Genomic DNA, 18,156 nt, shown 5'->3' on the forward strand with positions numbered 1-18,156 from the left:
AGAAATTAATTTTGATAGCGTAACACTTTTAGAAATTATGTTTGGCTATGTTCTCATTCTCATGGAGGAGTTTAACAAGAAAGAAGTTGGAAAAAAATTGGAGTAGAGTGAAGTATTGAGATTAATGTAACAGTTAAGAAGCTAATCCACCATAATAATGCATGGAGAATAATAAAGTTTGGTATAATATAAGATATTAGAAGTATTAGAATATTGTTGAAAACATTAGAATATAATTTGAGAAGATGAATAATGAGGAATAAGAAATAAGATATAGTTAATTTATTTATGATGGAAGGTATTAATATTTATGAAAGAAGGGATATAAAAGATGGTGATTTTATGAGTTGTAGTTTGACAGCATTGTTGTTCTCCTTCCTTCTCTTCTCATCCCATCCTTCGTTCTTCCTTCAATCCCTTTTCCCCAATGCTGGAATTGTCTTCTCTCACATTTCTCTTTTATTTAACCTAATCAACCGTCTCTGTTTCTTTCTCATTTGCTTTCTTCCACCCTCTAATGTAAGCCAACCCTTCTCATCCCTTGGATTTCCCTATGAATTATCTATCTTTATCTCCGCACCCCATTCAACAAACTTCATTCTTTACTCCTTTTTCATTCATGGGTTTCATTGCAAATTCTATTGAATGTGTCTGATTTGTGTACCCAACAAAGACCAAATACCCTGAGTCCACAGGTTTGATAAAATAATAACATTTCATTATTCTTTTTGTGTGCTCTTACCTGCATATGAATTTTGGGTTTTATCCGTTTTTAGGCATCTAGGGCTGGGTTGCTTTGTGTTGTGGGGTTTCAGGTCTGTTTGTTTTCTTGTTTTGATTTGTTAACTTTGGTTGAAGACTAGGGTTTTTTGGGGGCGGAGGGGTGATTGTGTTTTGGAGGTTGGTGTTATCTTTTCCAATGGTTTTTGGATTTTTGTGTCTGAGGCCGTTGTATTGGTGAATTCTTGCAGTGGTTTGGGGATTTGGGGTTTGAAGTTTGAAGGTTTTGGTGTGATTTTGTTGAGCAATGAATCGTAGGAGGAAGGTAGCCAGGAAAAGCAAAGGGAATGTAGTGCAATCTAGTTCCCCTGAAGTTGTTGATTGGAACTGCTTGCCTGATGACACAGTAATTCAGCTGTTATCATGTCTGAGTTACCGAGATCGAGCTAGCTTGTCGTCAACTTGTAAGACATGGAGGTCTCTTGGTAGCTCCCCGTGTTTGTGGACTTCTCTGGATCTTCGTTCGCACAGGTTTGATGCTGGCATGGCTTCATCACTTGCTCCCAGGTGTGTGCATCTACAGAAGCTCAGGTTTCGGGGGGCGGAGTCTGCTGATGCAATAATTCATCTTCGAGCTAAGAACTTGCGTGAATTGAGCGGTGACTATTGCAGGAAGATTTCTGATGCAACTCTTTCAGTGATTGTGGCTCGGCATGAGTCACTTGAGAGCCTTCAGCTTGGACCAGATTTTTGTGAGAGAATAAGTAGTGATGCTATTAAAGCAATAGCTCATTGCTGCCCTAACTTGAATAAGCTTAGACTCTCGGGCATCAGAGATGTAAATGCTGATGCTATTAATACTTTGGCTAAACATTGTTCTAAGTTGACTGATATTGGGTTCATTGACTGTCTGAATGTTGACGAGGTTGCACTGGGAAATGTGTTATCAGTTCGTTTCCTTTCTGTGGCGGGGACATCAAGTATGAAGTGGGGAGTGGTTTCCCATCTTTGGCATAAAATTCCTAACCTAATTGGGTTAGATGTTTCAAGAACTGATATTGGTCCATCAGCTGTTTTCAGAATGTTATCCTTATCACAGAATTTGAGGGTTTTGATTGCTCTGAATTGTCCTGTCCTTGAAGAAGACACTAGCTTTTCTGCTAGTAAATATAAAAACAAGTTATTAGTTTCCCTTCGTACTGATGTTTTTAAAGGATTGGCTTCTTTATTTTTTGATAATACAAAGAAAGGAAAGAATGTGTTTTTGGACTGGAGGACCTCAAAGAATAATGATAAGGACCTTAATGAAATTATACCGTGGCTTGAGTGGATGCTATCCCACACACTTTTGCGTTCTGCTGAGAGTCCTCAGCAGGGTCTTGATAATTTCTGGGTTGAACAAGGTGGAGCACTTTTGCTTAGTCTAATGCAGAGTTCTCAAGAGGATGTTCAAGAGAGGGCAGCCACAGGACTTGCAACTTTTGTTGTAATTGATGACGAAAATGCTAGCATAGATTGTGGAAGGGCTGAAGCAGTTATGCGAGATGGAGGCATACGCCTCCTACTTGCCCTGGCAAAATCTTGGAGGGAAGGGCTTCAATCTGAGGCGGCTAAGGTACTCTTTCTTCCCTTTTGTCTAAATATTTTTACCCATACTTCTGTAAGAAAATTTGATTTTTACATTTTGTTGAGGCGGTCTTGATATTTTGTGTTTAAGATGCATATTTCACTATAAATTTGAGCTAAGAAAATCTAACATAATCAATGTGACTTATTTCTCCAAATTTTCAAAATTTGTGTAGGCCATTGCAAATTTGTCTGTCAATGCCAATGTGGCCAAAGCTGTTGCAGAAGAAGGTGGGATTGAGATTCTTGCTGGTTTGGCTAGGTCTATGAACAAGCTGGTGGCTGAAGAGGCTGCTGGAGGATTATGGAATCTCTCTGTTGGAGAAGAGCACAAGGTTGGAATTTGGATTTTGTATGTTATTTAGTTTTAATTTGTTGAAATTTACTGCTTAAAGTTTAAATTATAAACTTAAGTGGCTTCCATCATAGGGTTCTATTGCTGAAGCTGGGGGAATACAAGCTTTAGTTGATCTTATATTCAAGTGGTCCTCTAGTGGAGATGGAGTTTTAGTAAGTTTCTCTAGTTTTGTGTTATGAGCTTGTTAAGTTACTTTTATTATATCGTTTATATTCAGTATATTAATTTACTGTTTTCTAACGTGTATGGCAGTTGGTTGATTAGATAGTTTTAATTTTTCAGGAACGGGCGGCTGGTGCATTGGCTAATTTGGCAGCTGATGACAAGTGTAGTACAGAGGTTGCACTGGCAGGAGGTGTACATGCTCTGGTGATGCTTGCACGTAAGTGCAAATTTGAGGGAGTGCAAGAGCAGGTAGCCCCCCACATTTTAGTATTTGGGTACCATCCAATTCACTTACTAAAAACCTTTGAAGCTGTTTTATTTGGTAGATAATACCTGTCAATTCAATATTGGATCTCATCGTAGTTATTTTAAACATGCTTTTATGATTGTATACATGATTGGTAATTCTTAGAATTAGTGATTAATTTAACTATATAAAATCGGTTTGTGAGTTGAAGATTGTCTAAACTTTGTTAGCTCTATTTTAATTCATATCTCAAGTTAATGCAAGGCTAAACACCATCCTTGAGCCTGAAATTAAGGCGGGCTAGGAGTGACCATAATTGAGGCAGCTTTCCAACAATAATTGTTATTTCCTTTTTGCTCCTGCAAAGGGGTGGGGGGTGGGGCTATGAAATTGTGTTGTCGGTGGGATTATTTGATTTTTTACCTCCGAGTCCTTAAGTTGGAAGTTGTAAGGCTTAGCAATGGCTAAATCCTTTTGACATTGATGGTGCCATCACATTACAAGGTTGTTTACTGGCATCTAGAATTTCAGTCTGATTCTAGATTCCTTTTTTTTTTCAATTTCTGGACTTGTATTCTCTATCTTTTCTCAGTGTTAAATTTTCGTGCCATGGCAGTCATGGCAGATTTTTTGCCAACCACCATAGGCAATTTGTGAAGGGAGGCTCACAATGGCAGCGCCATAGGCCACAATGGTATGTTTGTATGGCAGAATTTTTGCCTTCTGCCATCTTCCATTAATAACAAGGTTGTTTAAATCTAGAGTTTATGCAAACCAGTGAGAAGTCTGTAAACTTGATTCCTAAACTTCAATCATGAACTCTCACCAATTTACTAAATATATAAATAATTAAAATACATGTAATAACTTTTGAAAATTTTAATTCCATAATGCAAAATATTTAACCTCAATGATAAAGTAACAAGTCAAGTAGTTCATTCCTATTAAATAAGTTCAGACAACACCAAGTAGAACATAAGTTCATACAAGACAGGTTCTTAATATGATAACATTTAATAACTAAAAGAAGAGAAATATCTTCAAATTGTATAGAGAAAATGGAGCTTCAAGAATTTTGCTAACCACAAGACTGTAGGGAGAAGATAGCCGCTGCTGAGATTGAGCCTCAGCACAAAGAAAAAAATAGTGAATAGGGAAGGAATGTGAGATGTGAGTCAGGATGGGCATTGCCACCGGCAGCGATATGGGAAGCATGATGAGAAGAGTAGCTCCAACACCAACAGCAAAGAGAAACAGCACATGGATGGTGAACCCTAATCGTGGGTCTTCCCCTTTCTTCCATTTTTGCATGCCAAAATGACACAAAGGGGCGTCAATGTCATTTATAGTAAAAAAAAAACGACACTTGAACTCTCAAACTTGGGGGTTTGACTGAGTTCGCCTGAGTCTATGATCCCTCCGAGCCCACTCTAAAAAACAAATCTACAAGTGAGTTAACATGAAATGGGTTGTGGATTTGTGAACTTGTACATTTTTATGAGTTAAAACTCGAGTTTGATGACCATGATCGATAACAATGTCATATCTTTCCTATTCTGGATAATGATGATAGACTTATAAGTGGAACAAGAATCATGGATACACTATTTCCATACGTAGTTATTTGTTGTAAGTTATACCTCAATGAGGTATATAGTTTATTTATACAGATTGAGAGAAAATAAGTAGTTTGATATGTCATTTCTGTTTTGATGGTGATGTAGTCTACAGTGTCTTATTTTTGTCAATGGTTGTGTGCTACTAGTGTCACATGGGGGATGACATGCATGTGTTAGTTGTGATCTTGCAAATATGTACAATGCTAATGATGCTCTAGCTAAGAGATGCTTTATATAATTTCCGATGAATTCTTCCTGTTTACATTAAATACGGATGCATGTGCATTATTTTTTAACTTAAATATTTGATTATTCAGAATCTGTTATATGTTTTCTCAAATCTTTTACTTTCCAACAAGGGATGCAAGTGCATTGGTGTGGGGTGATTAACATAACTACTGTTAAATATCAGGCTGCACGTGCATTGGCTAACTTAGCTGCTCATGGAGATAGTAACAGTAACAATGCTGCTGTTGGACAAGAAGCAGGTGCTCTTGAGGCTCTTGTTCAACTTACTCGTTCTCCCCATGAGGGCGTCAGGTAATCTTCAACTTGTTGTGTGTGTGTGATATTGTACTTCCATATTGCTTTTTTGTATGTTTTTGATAAAAAAATAGGGATTAGGTGGAATAGAGGAAAAAGATAGATGGAGGGAACCTAAGTGAATATGTTTGTAATGAGATGAGACTCTGAATAATTGTGACACAACACTGACTTAACACCTGCATTAATAAATTATATCACTCAATATGCTCTTGCTAAAGTTTGGTACAAATAAACTCACTTAAACTAATACTAGCCTTAGAAGCTGTAACTTCCGTATGGACTTCACAAACAATGAGCTGAACCGCAATATGATTGAAGAAAATGGCCATTGCTTGTACAAATAGGTTTCATAAACCATTTATACAGTTTTATACAACAGTTTAAGCTCGTGGGAGAATTTATATACCTTTGATGCTTTTTGTCTTTGACCTGTGTTCTTGTACCTTGAAACATATTATTGCAGTAACTTTGCTTTAACTCTTTGATATTTATACAGGCAAGAGGCTGCTGGTGCACTTTGGAATTTGTCATTTGACGATAAAAATCGAGAAGCCATTGCCGCATCTGGTGGAGTTCAGGCCTTGGTAAGCTTTTACTTTTAAATAGAAAAAAATATAGTATTAAATAGAAATAAAAAAGATACAAGAGATGGTAAGAAATATTCCCAAAGAAAATGCAATTCTGAGACAGAAAATAAGGGAGAAACCTGCACTTTAAAACCATTGTTAAATTTAGAGTGGGGGAGGGAGAGAAATGGAGAGAGGGTGAGAGACTGGGAAATGAAATTGGTTGAGTGAAATTACTTTCTTCTACAATACATCCTATATGCAGAACATCCATATTAGAGATATAATATTATACTGTTAATGATAGTCTGTTAAGTTCCAGTTAGCTGTAACTGTGTAACTTTGTAGTAGTCTATAATGCATTTACATTTACATTGTGGTTTCTATAGGTTGCTCTTGCCCAAGCTTGTGCTAATGCCTCCCCTGGACTTCAAGAGAGGGCTGCTGGAGCTCTGTGGGGATTGTCAGTTTCGGAAATTAATAGGTACTTCTAAGAGTTCAGTTTGTATTTGATCTCTCTGAATCTTGTTTCTTAAGACTTGTGCAGAATTCGTCATATCTGATGTAGTATCGGGGTACAAACATTTGTCGACTTAAAATCATATTTCTCTTTTTAGTATTGATTGCTTTCATTATTTCAGGTTTCAGAGTAGTATCTGTTTATTAATTTTTGGATTTAGTTGTTTTCTTTTGTATTGGCTCTCTTGCTTTCTTGTGCTCCCTTTCATTTTTTATCTCCTTTTGGTTTGAGAGGATTCTTCGTGGGTCCTTTTTATATTTTTCTTGAGTGCTTTTTGACAAAGGTCTTCTCTTTTTAATTTATAAAAGTGATACCGAGTTTTGGAATCTTCTAACCTTCTTTTTGAATCCCAATATTTGTAATCTTATCTCCATTCATAAACTTAAATTGTATCGTGATTATTGTGATACTAACTGCAATGATGTCAATGCTAAACCTCCTAAACTAGAAGCTTACATCATCAATGTTTCATCACTAAGGACAGGGGCAAATATTGTCCTAATAAACATAACCAAGTCTTGTAGAACAGCCATTATTGGCAAAAGGCGGAAAAATACTGTGCAAAGAAATATGATCAGTTGAGGCATGTCGTTCTTGGAATGTGGGTTAGAGTTTAACTCCACCCCACAAAACTGACTTTTGAGAATTTTCATTTACTTATGTACTACTGTCTTTAGATAATATCTCTAGTCAATGTTGGACTTGCTATTTCCTAAATACACCTCGAGCCCAATACTATTGGATTGGTGTGTGAATAATTGTTTGGTAAGTTGGTAAGTGACCCTTTTTAATATATGTAGGATATGATATACCTTAGAATGTGGGTTTGAGCCTAACTTAGCTCCTCAAAGCTCTATTTCTAGTCAATGTGAAGAAGAGAATAGAATAGAAAAAGAAAAAACAGAAAAAAAGGAGTTTTGAGAGCCTTATGCAGCGAAACTAAAACCTTAATTCATGAATGATGCCAATGATGGAAGGAATGATTTCTCTTGTATATTTAGTGATTTGTTTGTACAATTATTTATATGCACAAAATCTAAATCAATCCCTAAATTTTAGGGATTATGATCAAGCTATCTAAGGAAACTGAATATTATGATCAAAATGTAAGAAAACTAAATTAAAATAAGGAAACGAGAAACTTAGTTAATCATGCCATTGAAGCTACAATTTTTTGAGGCGTGTTGCAAATTTCAAACCAAGGTCATGCAAAACGGTGGGAGGTGCTGGTTTGTTGTCATGATGGAAAGGACGATTTTATTTTTTTGGCAAGACGTTCTACAACTTTTGTGAAGGCAAAGATCTTTTCACAATGTAGAAATAGTGAAAGTGAGACATTAGGATTTCTTGTGATTCTGGAGGTGCAGATAGTGTTGATTAGAAAGAGATTAGGCAAAAGACTCTCTTTGAAAGATGTTGGCTGATGGACCAAAGAGACTAGGGTTTTTCACTTTCTTTTACTTTTGGGGTCAGGGTATTGTTTTTTGGGTCAGAATGGATATTTGGCCTGAACCTTAAATTGGTCACTTTCCAACCCAAACATTATTAATAGTACATAAATAAATTATATTTTTTCTGTTTTTTTTAATAATTAATCATGCTTATATGTGACAATCAAGTGGCTTTAGATATTGCTTCCAAGCTTTTATTTTGTCAAAGGACTGAACATATTGATGTTAACTTTCAATTCATTGAGGAATATATCCTATCAGGTGATATCACCACACCGCTAGACTTGTATCTGATGATCAATTATGGATGTCTTCATCAAATCTCCTCTGAGGTTATCAAATGAGCTCATTATATATGCTCCAAGTTAATGGAGTGTCGGATATGTAATTAGCATGTGTATTCATTATATTTATTCTGTTGTTCATGGTGTAAATATTAATATACCCTCTTAGCTGCTTCATAGATAGTTTCCAACCTACTTTGTCAAAAACAGAAGACGAATTAGAAGACCTGTTCTGGTTTTCACCAATTAAATAAATGATTTTTTAGTTCAATGTGCCCTTTGTATGGTTTTAATCCTTGTTAATGTCTTCTAAAACATTTTTTGCTTGTAATGCAAGATTTTTAACTTTTTGTTTCTTTTCTTTGACTAATATATGGATTTAAATTTGGTTAAAAAATTTGTCATTATATATGGATTTAAATTTCAATTATGCTTGTATTCATTGATGTTGGTTTTTGTTTGCTTAGTGTTGCCATTGGACGAGAAGGGGGCGTTGCACCTCTGATTGCACTTGCACGGTCTGAAGCAGAGGTAACTTTTTACCTGTATGTTTGATGTTTATGTATATGTTTATTAATCAATGCTAGGCAAGTATATAACAATGCCAAAACATTATCCCATTTTGGTGGATCAACTAGTTCTTTGTTGGTGTTGTTATTATTTTAGTCTTTTAAGTTGCTTTAGGGTAGCTGTTTGCAATTATATTGGTGGGGTTCCATAAGCTTTTCACTTTTGGGTTCTATCAATATTATTTCATATAAATTCATACTGCACATGTTGTTTGGGTTAAGCAGGTGGATAAACAGAACAACTAATATTTGTTGCTAGCTACTGGGCTGTTTTAGTTTTTAATAAAGTAACTTTAGGTTATGATATGGTAAATTTTTTACTTTAGTCGTTGTTTTTATGAGCTAACAATCCCAAAGAGCTTAAGTTGTTAATTGAAGACACATGAATAATTTTTATATTACAACTAACATTCCTTCTTTTTAGAATAGGTAGGGTAGGTAGAAAGTAGTTGTATTGGAAATCTGCTATATGAACTGTTTACTTATTAGCATTAATTTCTTGTACCTTATGGTGTTCTTTGTGTAATTTTCTTCTATAAATAACAAAGATCAGTTGAGAGATAATCAATCTCTTAAGCTCTTTTTATCATATTTTTAGTCTTAAGTTGGCATTAGAGCGGGATCGCCCACTCTACTAGTTTTGCGGTTGTCCACCATCGATCACCATCATCATCCACTATTGTTGTCTCTCCCTAGTCATTGTTTTGTGATGATAAACACCATGTTTGGTTCGTCTCATTGAGGTACAGTGAATACATCACATTTTCTCACTGTTCGCCGTCGCCGACCACTTTTTTTTTTACGATCACTGGATCTAGTGTGTCTCGCCGTGCAACGTCTAACTCACCTGGTCATGTCTAATGGTTTTACGCCACACATCGCCTGCTGTAACTCAAGGCATGAAGGTCACATGTCACCTTCCTGTCATCGGAACAACTCCGCGTCTTCTCCACAAGGCTTGTCAGACCTCCCTGTCCTTGTTTTGACCCTTGTTTCTCCGGTTTTAGCTTTGGTTGAGAGGTTCCTCTCTCCCCTCTCTCTCTCATACTCTTCCTCCACCACTATTTAACTTTTACAGTTGGAACTAGTTGTGGAGTGTAGATTGTTGCTGAAATTTTGATTGTTGGTGAATTCTTCCTTCAATATGTATTCCTTTACTCAAAGTGGGTGCAAACATCCTCAATGTTTCTTTTGTAATAGAATTGACCACACTCAAAATACATGCTTCTCCTTACATGGTTTTCCTAGCAAGACAACAAACATCTTTCAATCTAATAAGGTTGAACCACATTTTTCTAATGAAGAATAACAAGAATATTTTAGTTTGAAGTCCGACTGCCAAGCACAACCTTTCACTAGTTAGTCAACATTTATCAAAAGTAAAAGGGATGATTTCCGCCCTTAGCAAACTCCAAGTCTTAGAATGTGAGTCATGTCAATTAGGAAAACATATTTAGTGTTCTTTTCCAAAAAGAACTAAATCAAGATGCATCACTCTGTCTTTTCTATAATTCATTATGATATTTTTGTGTCTTTCCTTAATAAAATCAAGAACTAATTTGGCCTAGTGATAAAGATCTTAAGGAGTGATAAGGCCAAATAATACTTTTCTTTTGGTTTTTTTCACTCTTTTAAACTCACATAACATTTTACACCCGTCCACTTGTTCTCATACGCTTAAACAAAATGGTATTGCAGAGAAAAAGAATAGATACTTAGTTGAACTCCTCATACTTTGTTGCTTGGTGCCAATGTACCTATCCATCACTGGGATATGTCATTCTTAATGCCCTCTTCTTCTTTGGACACTAAAGTTCCATATTCGATTGTGTTTCCAAATGAACCTCAATTTCACATTTCTCCTCGAGTCTTTGGTTGTCTATGTTTTGTACATGATGGGTCTCTAGGTTTGGATAGCTCAAGCTATACAATGTGTCTTTTTAGGATATTCTCATCTTCAAAAAAAGGTATTGATGTGACACTAAACGATATTACATGTATGCAAGTGTCACCTTTTTTGAAGAAACTCATTTCTTCTCTTCCTCCATGCAAGATGTTAACTTTGTCTAACAGGTCTTGTCTATGCCTTTATGTGAGCCCTTTGTGTATCCTACTCCTAACACTGTTCAACATCTCCTAATAACTAAAATCCTTCTCATCAACCCGATTCACCTAGGCCATATTCTCCTCTTTTCACCTCCCAAAGTCTCCAATGATTGGTCCAATATCACATGGCGAGTCCAGTCCTTCACCATTGTTGTTCCATAGTACGTCTCCTAATAATGAGGATTCCATTTGCCTATTGCTATTTGAAAAGGTACTTGCTCTACACGCAATCCTCATCCTATTTATAATATTCTAAGCTATCATCGTTTAACCTCTTTCTATTGTTTTTTTATCTACATGCAATAGGTAGTGTTAGCTAGATTTGTTCAATGACAAGTATACCAATGGCACAATAGGAAGTAATAAGTAATTATTGTTCATAAATTGTGTTTGATGTTTAAGAAATTAAAACTCTTGCAAAAAAAATAAAACTCTTTGGGATTTTGTCAAACACTTAGAAGGCAAAATAGATAAGTATATATATGATAGGTTATTGTTAGGGTTAGACTGCACCAAACCCGACATATAACCACTCAACTTCTTTCCAATTTAATGCTAAAGTCAACCACAAGTTTACTCAAACCCTAATTTCTTAGTAGAATGAGTCTACGTTTCTTTAAGAGTCAATTCCATGAGCACTTAATAAGCAAACTTGCTTTCACAACAAGGGTTTAAGACAACTAATGAGTCTAGTTCCATTCCTAGATACAAGCTTCATTAGGTATTTTGCTTTGATTTTAGATTGCCAAAGATATCTTCCAATACCTAATGAATTAAATATCAAGCTATGGATGATCAAAGCACAACAAGCATTAAGCATAGAAACAAAATTCTAACATTGAATGGAAAGACATATATAAATATAAACGATACCAACTACATGAAAGTTTAGTTGGTTACATCTAACAACAAAATGGGTTTAGCTTTTCATTGCTATGAAGAGCACAAAGAGGAAAGATAGTGGACAAAGATGGAGATCCAAGGAGGTCTTCAAGGAAACCCTATTTAGAGCTCACAAATCTTCCAAAAAGGCCTCCTTTCACTTCCTGCAAGTTTGTCCTCGTACTCTCGAAGAAACAGGCATAAATTAGCTAAGGGTGCTGTGTCAGCAAGCATGGCGCCCAACACCACTTGTTATATGGTGTGCGTGTGCACTTAGATGGAAGAAACTAGCTCTCTATTCGACTGGTGCTCAACGTGAGTCATCCCACGTTGGACGCATGTACTTAGATCCAAGCGATGCCCAGCTTGAGGTCAGTGGCGCCCAACCTTGGTGCCAATTTTCCTCTCTGCCTTCATGGTGTTGGACATGGTTCAAGTGGTGCTGTTGCAGGTAATCTTTTGGGTGTTCTAAATTTGACATTCTATCTACACTTCCATAGATTCCAATCTTGCTTTGCTTGACCCAAGTGCTTCCTGTTCAATGATTAGATAAAAGTAATGGAGATTAGTGGCATAATTAGGTGAGAGTAGCCAGTGTCCAATTACTTACAAAAAAGGATAAAAAATGGAGACTAAGTAAGTTTCACAAGAATTGAACTCGATATTACTTGGTCATAGATTTTCTGGAACCTTGTCATGATCCAACAATCCTAAGTAAGTTGTTGGCAAAGATACAGAAATGGTTTATTAGTCGTACAACTGTAGTTTTGAAATTCTCACTACATAAAACCTTTTTCTCATATGAATCAGATGATAAAAAGAGTAATAACTAACGACTTTGGTTCCATACATTTATAATCTAAGTATACAAGTCATAAGTAATCATTGGCTGAAAGCCTCCTTGCGGCTTGTGCATAATTTAATGCATTATGGACATCCAAATGAATATCTGGTATTCTTGTTTTTAAGCTTTCATTGTTTATATCTTAGCCTCTTGTGGGCAGTACTTTGTTGTGTATAAGTTTTGGCTCCTTAATACTTTGCCCACAAGTATTTATCATCCTACAAGCATTTATATACTTTTTGTCCGTATTTTTTTAAAATCTTTATCTATTTATATATGTAAAATCCTGATTAAATTCCAAATTACTTTCCACTTTCAGGATGTTCATGAAACTGCCGCAGGGGCACTATGGAATCTTGCTTTCAATGCTAGTAATGCTCTACGAATAGTAGAGGAAGGTGGAGTATCTGCACTTGTTGATCTCTGTTCCTCATCAGTATCAAAAATGGCACGCTTCATGGCTGCGTTGGCATTGGCTTACATGTTTGACGGGAGGTAATTAATTTGATTAAAATCAGCTATGTCCCTGTCACCCTTTATTTTTGTTTTTTACAATTCCTAATCTTTTTATTTGGTTAATGTCCTTTAGTGAAGTTTGTTCATTCATATTATTTGGAGAGATGGTGGATCTTTTGTTTACTCTGTTTCTGTTCAAATTTGATTTGTTCTGTATATTATAGTATGAATGTATGGAAAAAATGAAAATGACTTTACTGTGGTAAAATAATCGCTTAACCAGTGAAACTTGCTATGAGAGATCTTTTTATGCATAATATTTGAGCATCATGACATGTTTTGCAGGATGGATGAATATGCACCAGGCATTCCATCTGAAAGTACTTCTAAGAGTGTGAGTTTGGATGGAGCCAGAAGGATGGCTTTGAAACACATTGAAGCTTTTGTTCTTATGTTCTCTGATCCACAAGCATTTGCGGCTGCTGCTGCATCATCTGCCCCTGCAGCATTAGCACAGGTTACTGAAGGTGCTCGTATTCAAGAAGCAGGACATCTAAGATGCAGGTTTCCTTTCCTCCTTATACCATGTAAAAAGTTGCCCTTCGTTGTACCTTATTACCTCATGTATGGTCCTGTTTTCTGATGATATAAAGTCATCGTCAGCTGCTTGCTTCTCTGGTATTCTTTGTTTTGCATCAATTTTATGTTGCAGTAGTGCCTACAATTTTAAGTTTTTAACACTTTTCTTCATTTATCGGCATTCATTCAGCTTATATATTTAGTATGGGCATATATAGGTATAGTGAATATTAAGTGAAGTGATAAAAACTACCCCTTAGTATGTGTTATCTTTCTTTCTTATTTCAGAGTGAATTTTTTACTCAGCGACAATGCTTGACTAAGAAGTCTCATAAATGTCTAATTCATGGACCGTAAGACTGAAGTTACAAAATATTTATTCACGCACAATTATTATGACAGTTAATATGCATATGCTATTTAAATCCTACTTTCATCGTGTTTAACCATGTAAAAGCTAGGTCAATTTTTTGTGGCTTGTGTGCCGCTTGTGGTGTAATGCTGCCAGGTTTTGTTATGGGATTGATTGTGTTTATAGATTTTATTGTGCATCTGTCGTAGATGCATAATATACCTCCATGCATGGAGGCTGAACAGCTTCATTATATTTTCTCTTCTCTTTGTTTCTGTATTTTTGCGTTTTTTGGGGTTTAATGGTATACCTTGTGCTCTAGAGTTCATTCTACATGCATTAACATTTTTTTTTCAATCGATTATCCATGGTTACTAATGTTGGAACATCTATCGTATTTTATTTTTATTGTTTCTCAGTGGTGCTGAAATTGGAAGATTCATCACTATGCTACGAAATCCCTCATCTATACTCAAGGCTTGTGCAGCATTTGCCCTTCTCCAGGTAACTATAGCAAGTAGCAACATAATTTTTTTTATCCATATTCAGTTTGAATTCTGACGTTGTTATGTGTTGATTTTTCCATTGCAGTTTACAATTCCTGGTGGACGACATGCCATGCACCATGCTGACCTCATGCAGAAATTGGGGGCACCGCGAATTCTGCGTGGCGCGGCTGCAGCAGCAACTGCCCCACTTGAAGCAAAAATCTTTGCCCGAATTGTTCTCCGCAATCTTGAGTATCATCTGATAGAGCACACAGTGTAGATCAGTTCATTTGTTGTTTACAGTCCTCTTTCTCAAATCATTTTGGACTTGGTAGTATTTCACATGTGAACAAACTGCTCAATGTGTCATAAGAACACTACAAGGTGAACGTGATGCATGTGATGTGAAGCAAGTCATACATTAACTGGTTCTTATTTTTCATCATCTTTGGAACTGCTTAGAAACCAGTTCTTGTTTTGAGATGTATTTCTTCCCTCTTGTATCAATCTTTTCATATCAAGGCTGCAACAGATAGGCACATTGACATAAATTTCATTGCCTTGATGTGTTTTTTCCTTTGTATTATTCTTAAGTATTCTGTATAATTATATTTTTAGAGCTATTTTTGAGAGACTTGTTAGAGTTTCCATTCGCTTCAGCTACCACCTTGAAATATATAGAATCTCAGTGGAATACATTTATGATCTCATTTCCTCCTTCATTTGCAATATACATTTAGTCTATAGAGTTGTTAAGAAAGAAGCTTTAGAAATGAATTTTCTATTGACTCATGAAAATATTGTACGTGCTTTTTACTTTCTTAAACCACATAAAAAGCATCACATGTGATATATTTTTCACATATAAAACATAGTCAGAAAAAGTTCCTTATAAAAATTGTTTATTATCTGGTATTAATATTTTTAACGTTTAATTTTTTCTTAATTTTTTACATAAAATGATGACTAAAATTAGATCATGGGTGTTTTCGGCAAAATTAGCTGAAGTCATAAACTAATTTATTCGGATTGTAAGTATTTATTTAGGTTAGTTGAAAATTGTAAAATGATAAATAAACATAAGTTTTATTATATAAATATTTTTTTTTTCAATTTAAAGATATATTTTGTAATTGTAATTTGAGGTATTTCAAAAAAGTTTGAATTTTTATTAAACTTTTTTTTAATGTTTCTATTTATTTTTGAAAGTTGTGTATGTCTAATTTGGTTTGGACAAGTTCATTTTATTTAAACTAGATGATCTAATGAATTATTTTTATATTTCTTAAATTTAATTATTGTTATATTGATTTTTTTTTATAATTTTAATTATAAGTAATTTTCATGTAATATTGTGTAATGAAACATTGAAAAAAATGGATAGAAAGAAATTAAAGTACCCTTCTAGTTTACAAGTTAGAAATTTTTAAAATAAAACATTTTGATGTATGTTACTAAATATTTGTATTAGTAAAATTAGCTTATAAATTAGTCAAATAAACTATTATTTAAATTAGTAGTCTTATCAAATACATTAATAAAATTATATTTAACAGAAAATTAATACAATTATTCTTTTTCACTACAGAACATAAAGTATCTGCAATTGTTGTTTTTCTAATGCATAATCGTATGATATTATGTATTATATCATAAGATAAACTCCACTATTTAAAGGGATAAATTTGTAGGAAAAAAACTCCAATATTTAAAGGGATAAATTTGTAGGAAATTAAAAACATTTTTTTATTAATTTCAAAGCATGGAAGAATATTGAAAATATTCTTTAGTCTAATACTATAAACGAGAAATTAAAGTAAATGTTTTTTTAAACTAAAAACATCATCTTATTTATGTGGACTAATAACATATTTAATTTATTTGTGAGGAATAACAACTTACATATTAATTCCTATCTTTAATTAATGAGTAGTACGTTATTAAACATCTAAGTAGTTTCATGACTCAGATGATTATCTCATGATTAGAGTTATTTCACAGAAATGATAAAAGAGTTTCACATTCCCATATACATTGTTAACAATATAATGATATTACTAAAGCATTTAATTATATTAAATGAGAGAAAAAAAATTGCTTCTGTTCACTTTGTGATAAGAGATATTAATCGTTGAAGCAGGAGTTTTGTAGCCTAGACAAAACCAAACAATCTTCAGATGAATCTTCCTAGCTTTGTCTGTTCATTTTATTGATGATAACTCTTTGTGTTTGCATCTTCAGCAATTACTGAACCATAAGAAACAAACCATAAATACACAGTTAAATACAGTGATAATCAAAGAGTAATTAAAAGATGAAGGCACCCCTGAATGATGCTACATCTGATCATGTTTATGACAAATTCAGTTGCACTTCATTGTAGTTCTACCTACACTTTTCATCATATGTTTTCTCAAATTAAATGAAACCCCTATTGAATTTGGTTGTGATTCTTGACAACAATGAATGGTTAAAGTATGTTGTTTCCAGATTTGGTTTATTGGCCAATGCCCCAGCTATAATCAATGAGGAAAAAGGTGACTTTTGCTAATTACAAAGTTATTGGTAATGATTAAGCATATAAGATGAAAGAGATGAAAAATAAGATGATTAATCTCATAGCTCTGAGAAATTTAACACTCGAAAGAGGAATTAGGATACTGACCTTATGCCATTATGTTTTGATATTTGTAACACACTTGAGCAGCATTTCAACTACTTCTGATGAGACCTTTGTAGTTGTTTTCTTTAAATCTTTAATCTTAGCATCTGTCTCCTCCTCAAGTTTTTTTACATTAGATCCAGAACTCCCAGTGGTCTAAGGAAACTCACCCCAACAGCAAAATATTGTCAATCCAAAAAAAAATGGCATATTTGAATTTTGATCTATAATAAACATCAGTTTTTACCTCTGAAATTGAATTTTGATACTCATCTTCCATGTGAGATCTGTATTGTGCAGCCTCCCTCTCAGCTTCGTCCTTTGCCTGCTTCAACCTTTGGGTTCTCACTGAAAAATTGAACATAACATTCATTCATATTAAATCATATATAACACAAACACTGACGCATACACTTCGATAAGTTTAAAATTAGGATACGAAAACACCCGATCTATATATTATACTTATATGAATAAGTATGATTGAGTTTTTTCTTTGTCGCAGAAATATGTTTTCGTTCAAAAAAATTTATTCCTTATTTCTATAATTAAAATAAAAAATTATACCAATAAATTTGACTTTTAGAATTTTTACAATTTTGTTGGAATCGTGTTAAAATTATCAATGATCCAAAATTTATTTATTGAATTGGACACTTTAACCTCGTGTCAGTGTCTCACAATGTAATCGACAGACACACCATTTAAGATGTGTGTTTGAACTTCCTCACATCACGGTCACAAACAGATTTTTCAAAACCTTGTTAACAACATTGTAGAAAAAAAAATTGAGGTCTTACAATTTCTTGCATTAGATACAATGTGTTGTGCTTCTTGTTCAGCAGTTAGCAGCATCTGAATGCCTCCTTGTCCTTTAAAGGGATCCATGATAGCTGTATATCAACAAAATCAACCATCATAGAATCTATTATAATTGTGGACATCATCTTGGATAATTTCATCATCATCAACCTCAAACTCTTGTATATAAAATGAGAAAAGAGTTTGAAGAAACATCACATGAATTTCTTACCTGAACAAAGGAAACTGTTCCAAAACCTTGGTGTATGAGGGAGAACTTTGATGTCATTTTGATTCAGAGATTATTGTTCTCAC

General features: G+C 34.4%; 2 protein-coding genes across 5 annotated transcripts; one reads left to right on the forward strand and one right to left on the reverse strand.

Annotated features, from left to right (window-relative positions):
• Window positions 1-275: 275 nt before the first annotated feature.
• On the forward strand, window positions 276-15,088 carry LOC137826592 (protein ARABIDILLO 1). Of its 4 annotated transcripts, none has more exons than XM_068632607.1 (13): window positions 276-695; window positions 972-2,335; window positions 2,523-2,681; window positions 2,776-2,856; window positions 2,987-3,118; window positions 5,148-5,275; window positions 5,778-5,865; window positions 6,237-6,331; window positions 8,570-8,633; window positions 12,823-12,998; window positions 13,305-13,523; window positions 14,310-14,394; window positions 14,482-15,088. In XM_068632607.1, exons 2-13 carry the CDS (start codon window positions 1,028-1,030, stop codon window positions 14,656-14,658), a joined length of 2,712 nt encoding a protein of 903 aa, XP_068488708.1. In that variant the 5' UTR covers window positions 276-695; window positions 972-1,027; the 3' UTR covers window positions 14,659-15,088. The 4 variants fall into 4 exon arrangements, with proteins under 4 accessions (XP_068488708.1, XP_068488707.1, XP_068488709.1 ...); XM_068632606.1 differs by having other exon boundaries at window positions 331-519; window positions 13,305-13,546; XM_068632608.1 differs by having other exon boundaries at window positions 331-519.
• A 1,339-nt stretch (window positions 15,089-16,427) lies between these two features.
• LOC137826593 (V-type proton ATPase subunit G 1) lies at window positions 16,428-18,105 on the reverse strand. Its single transcript, XM_068632610.2, has 5 exons — window positions 18,074-18,105; window positions 17,841-17,933; window positions 17,288-17,388; window positions 17,044-17,196; window positions 16,428-16,625 (listed from the first exon to the last, which is right to left on the reverse strand). Exons 2-4 carry the CDS (start codon window positions 17,926-17,928, stop codon window positions 17,053-17,055), a joined length of 333 nt encoding a protein of 110 aa, XP_068488711.1. The 5' UTR covers window positions 17,929-17,933; window positions 18,074-18,105; the 3' UTR covers window positions 16,428-16,625; window positions 17,044-17,052.
• Between the last annotated feature and the right edge of the window lie 51 nt (window positions 18,106-18,156).

The sequence above is a fragment of the Phaseolus vulgaris genome, chromosome 8 (assembly GCF_051622355.1).
Source record: "Phaseolus vulgaris cultivar YP4 chromosome 8, ASM5162235v1, whole genome shotgun sequence".
Classification (NCBI taxonomy): domain Eukaryota; kingdom Viridiplantae; phylum Streptophyta; class Magnoliopsida; order Fabales; family Fabaceae; genus Phaseolus; species Phaseolus vulgaris.

Excerpts from the sequence above, each read along its gene's own strand:
- LOC137826593 (XM_068632610.2), bottom strand. The coding sequence starts at position 17,928 with ATGGATCCCTTTAAAGGACAAGGAGGCATTCAGATGCTGCTAACTGCT. Across the intron at positions 17,389-17,840 it reads TGTATCTAATGCAAGAAATT|TGAGAACCCAAAGGTTGAAG; the intron begins GTAAGACCTCAA and ends TCAATTTTTCAG. Across the intron at positions 17,197-17,287 it reads ATCAAAATTCAATTTCAGAG|ACCACTGGGAGTTCTGGATC; the intron begins GTAAAAACTGAT and ends GAGTTTCCTTAG.
- LOC137826592 (XM_068632606.1), top strand. The coding sequence starts at position 1,028 with ATGAATCGTAGGAGGAAGGTAGCCAGGAAAAGCAAAGGGAATGTAGTG. Across the intron at positions 2,682-2,775 it reads CTGTTGGAGAAGAGCACAAG|GGTTCTATTGCTGAAGCTGG; the intron begins GTTGGAATTTGG and ends CTTCCATCATAG. Across the intron at positions 3,119-5,147 it reads TTGAGGGAGTGCAAGAGCAG|GCTGCACGTGCATTGGCTAA; the intron begins GTAGCCCCCCAC and ends GTTAAATATCAG.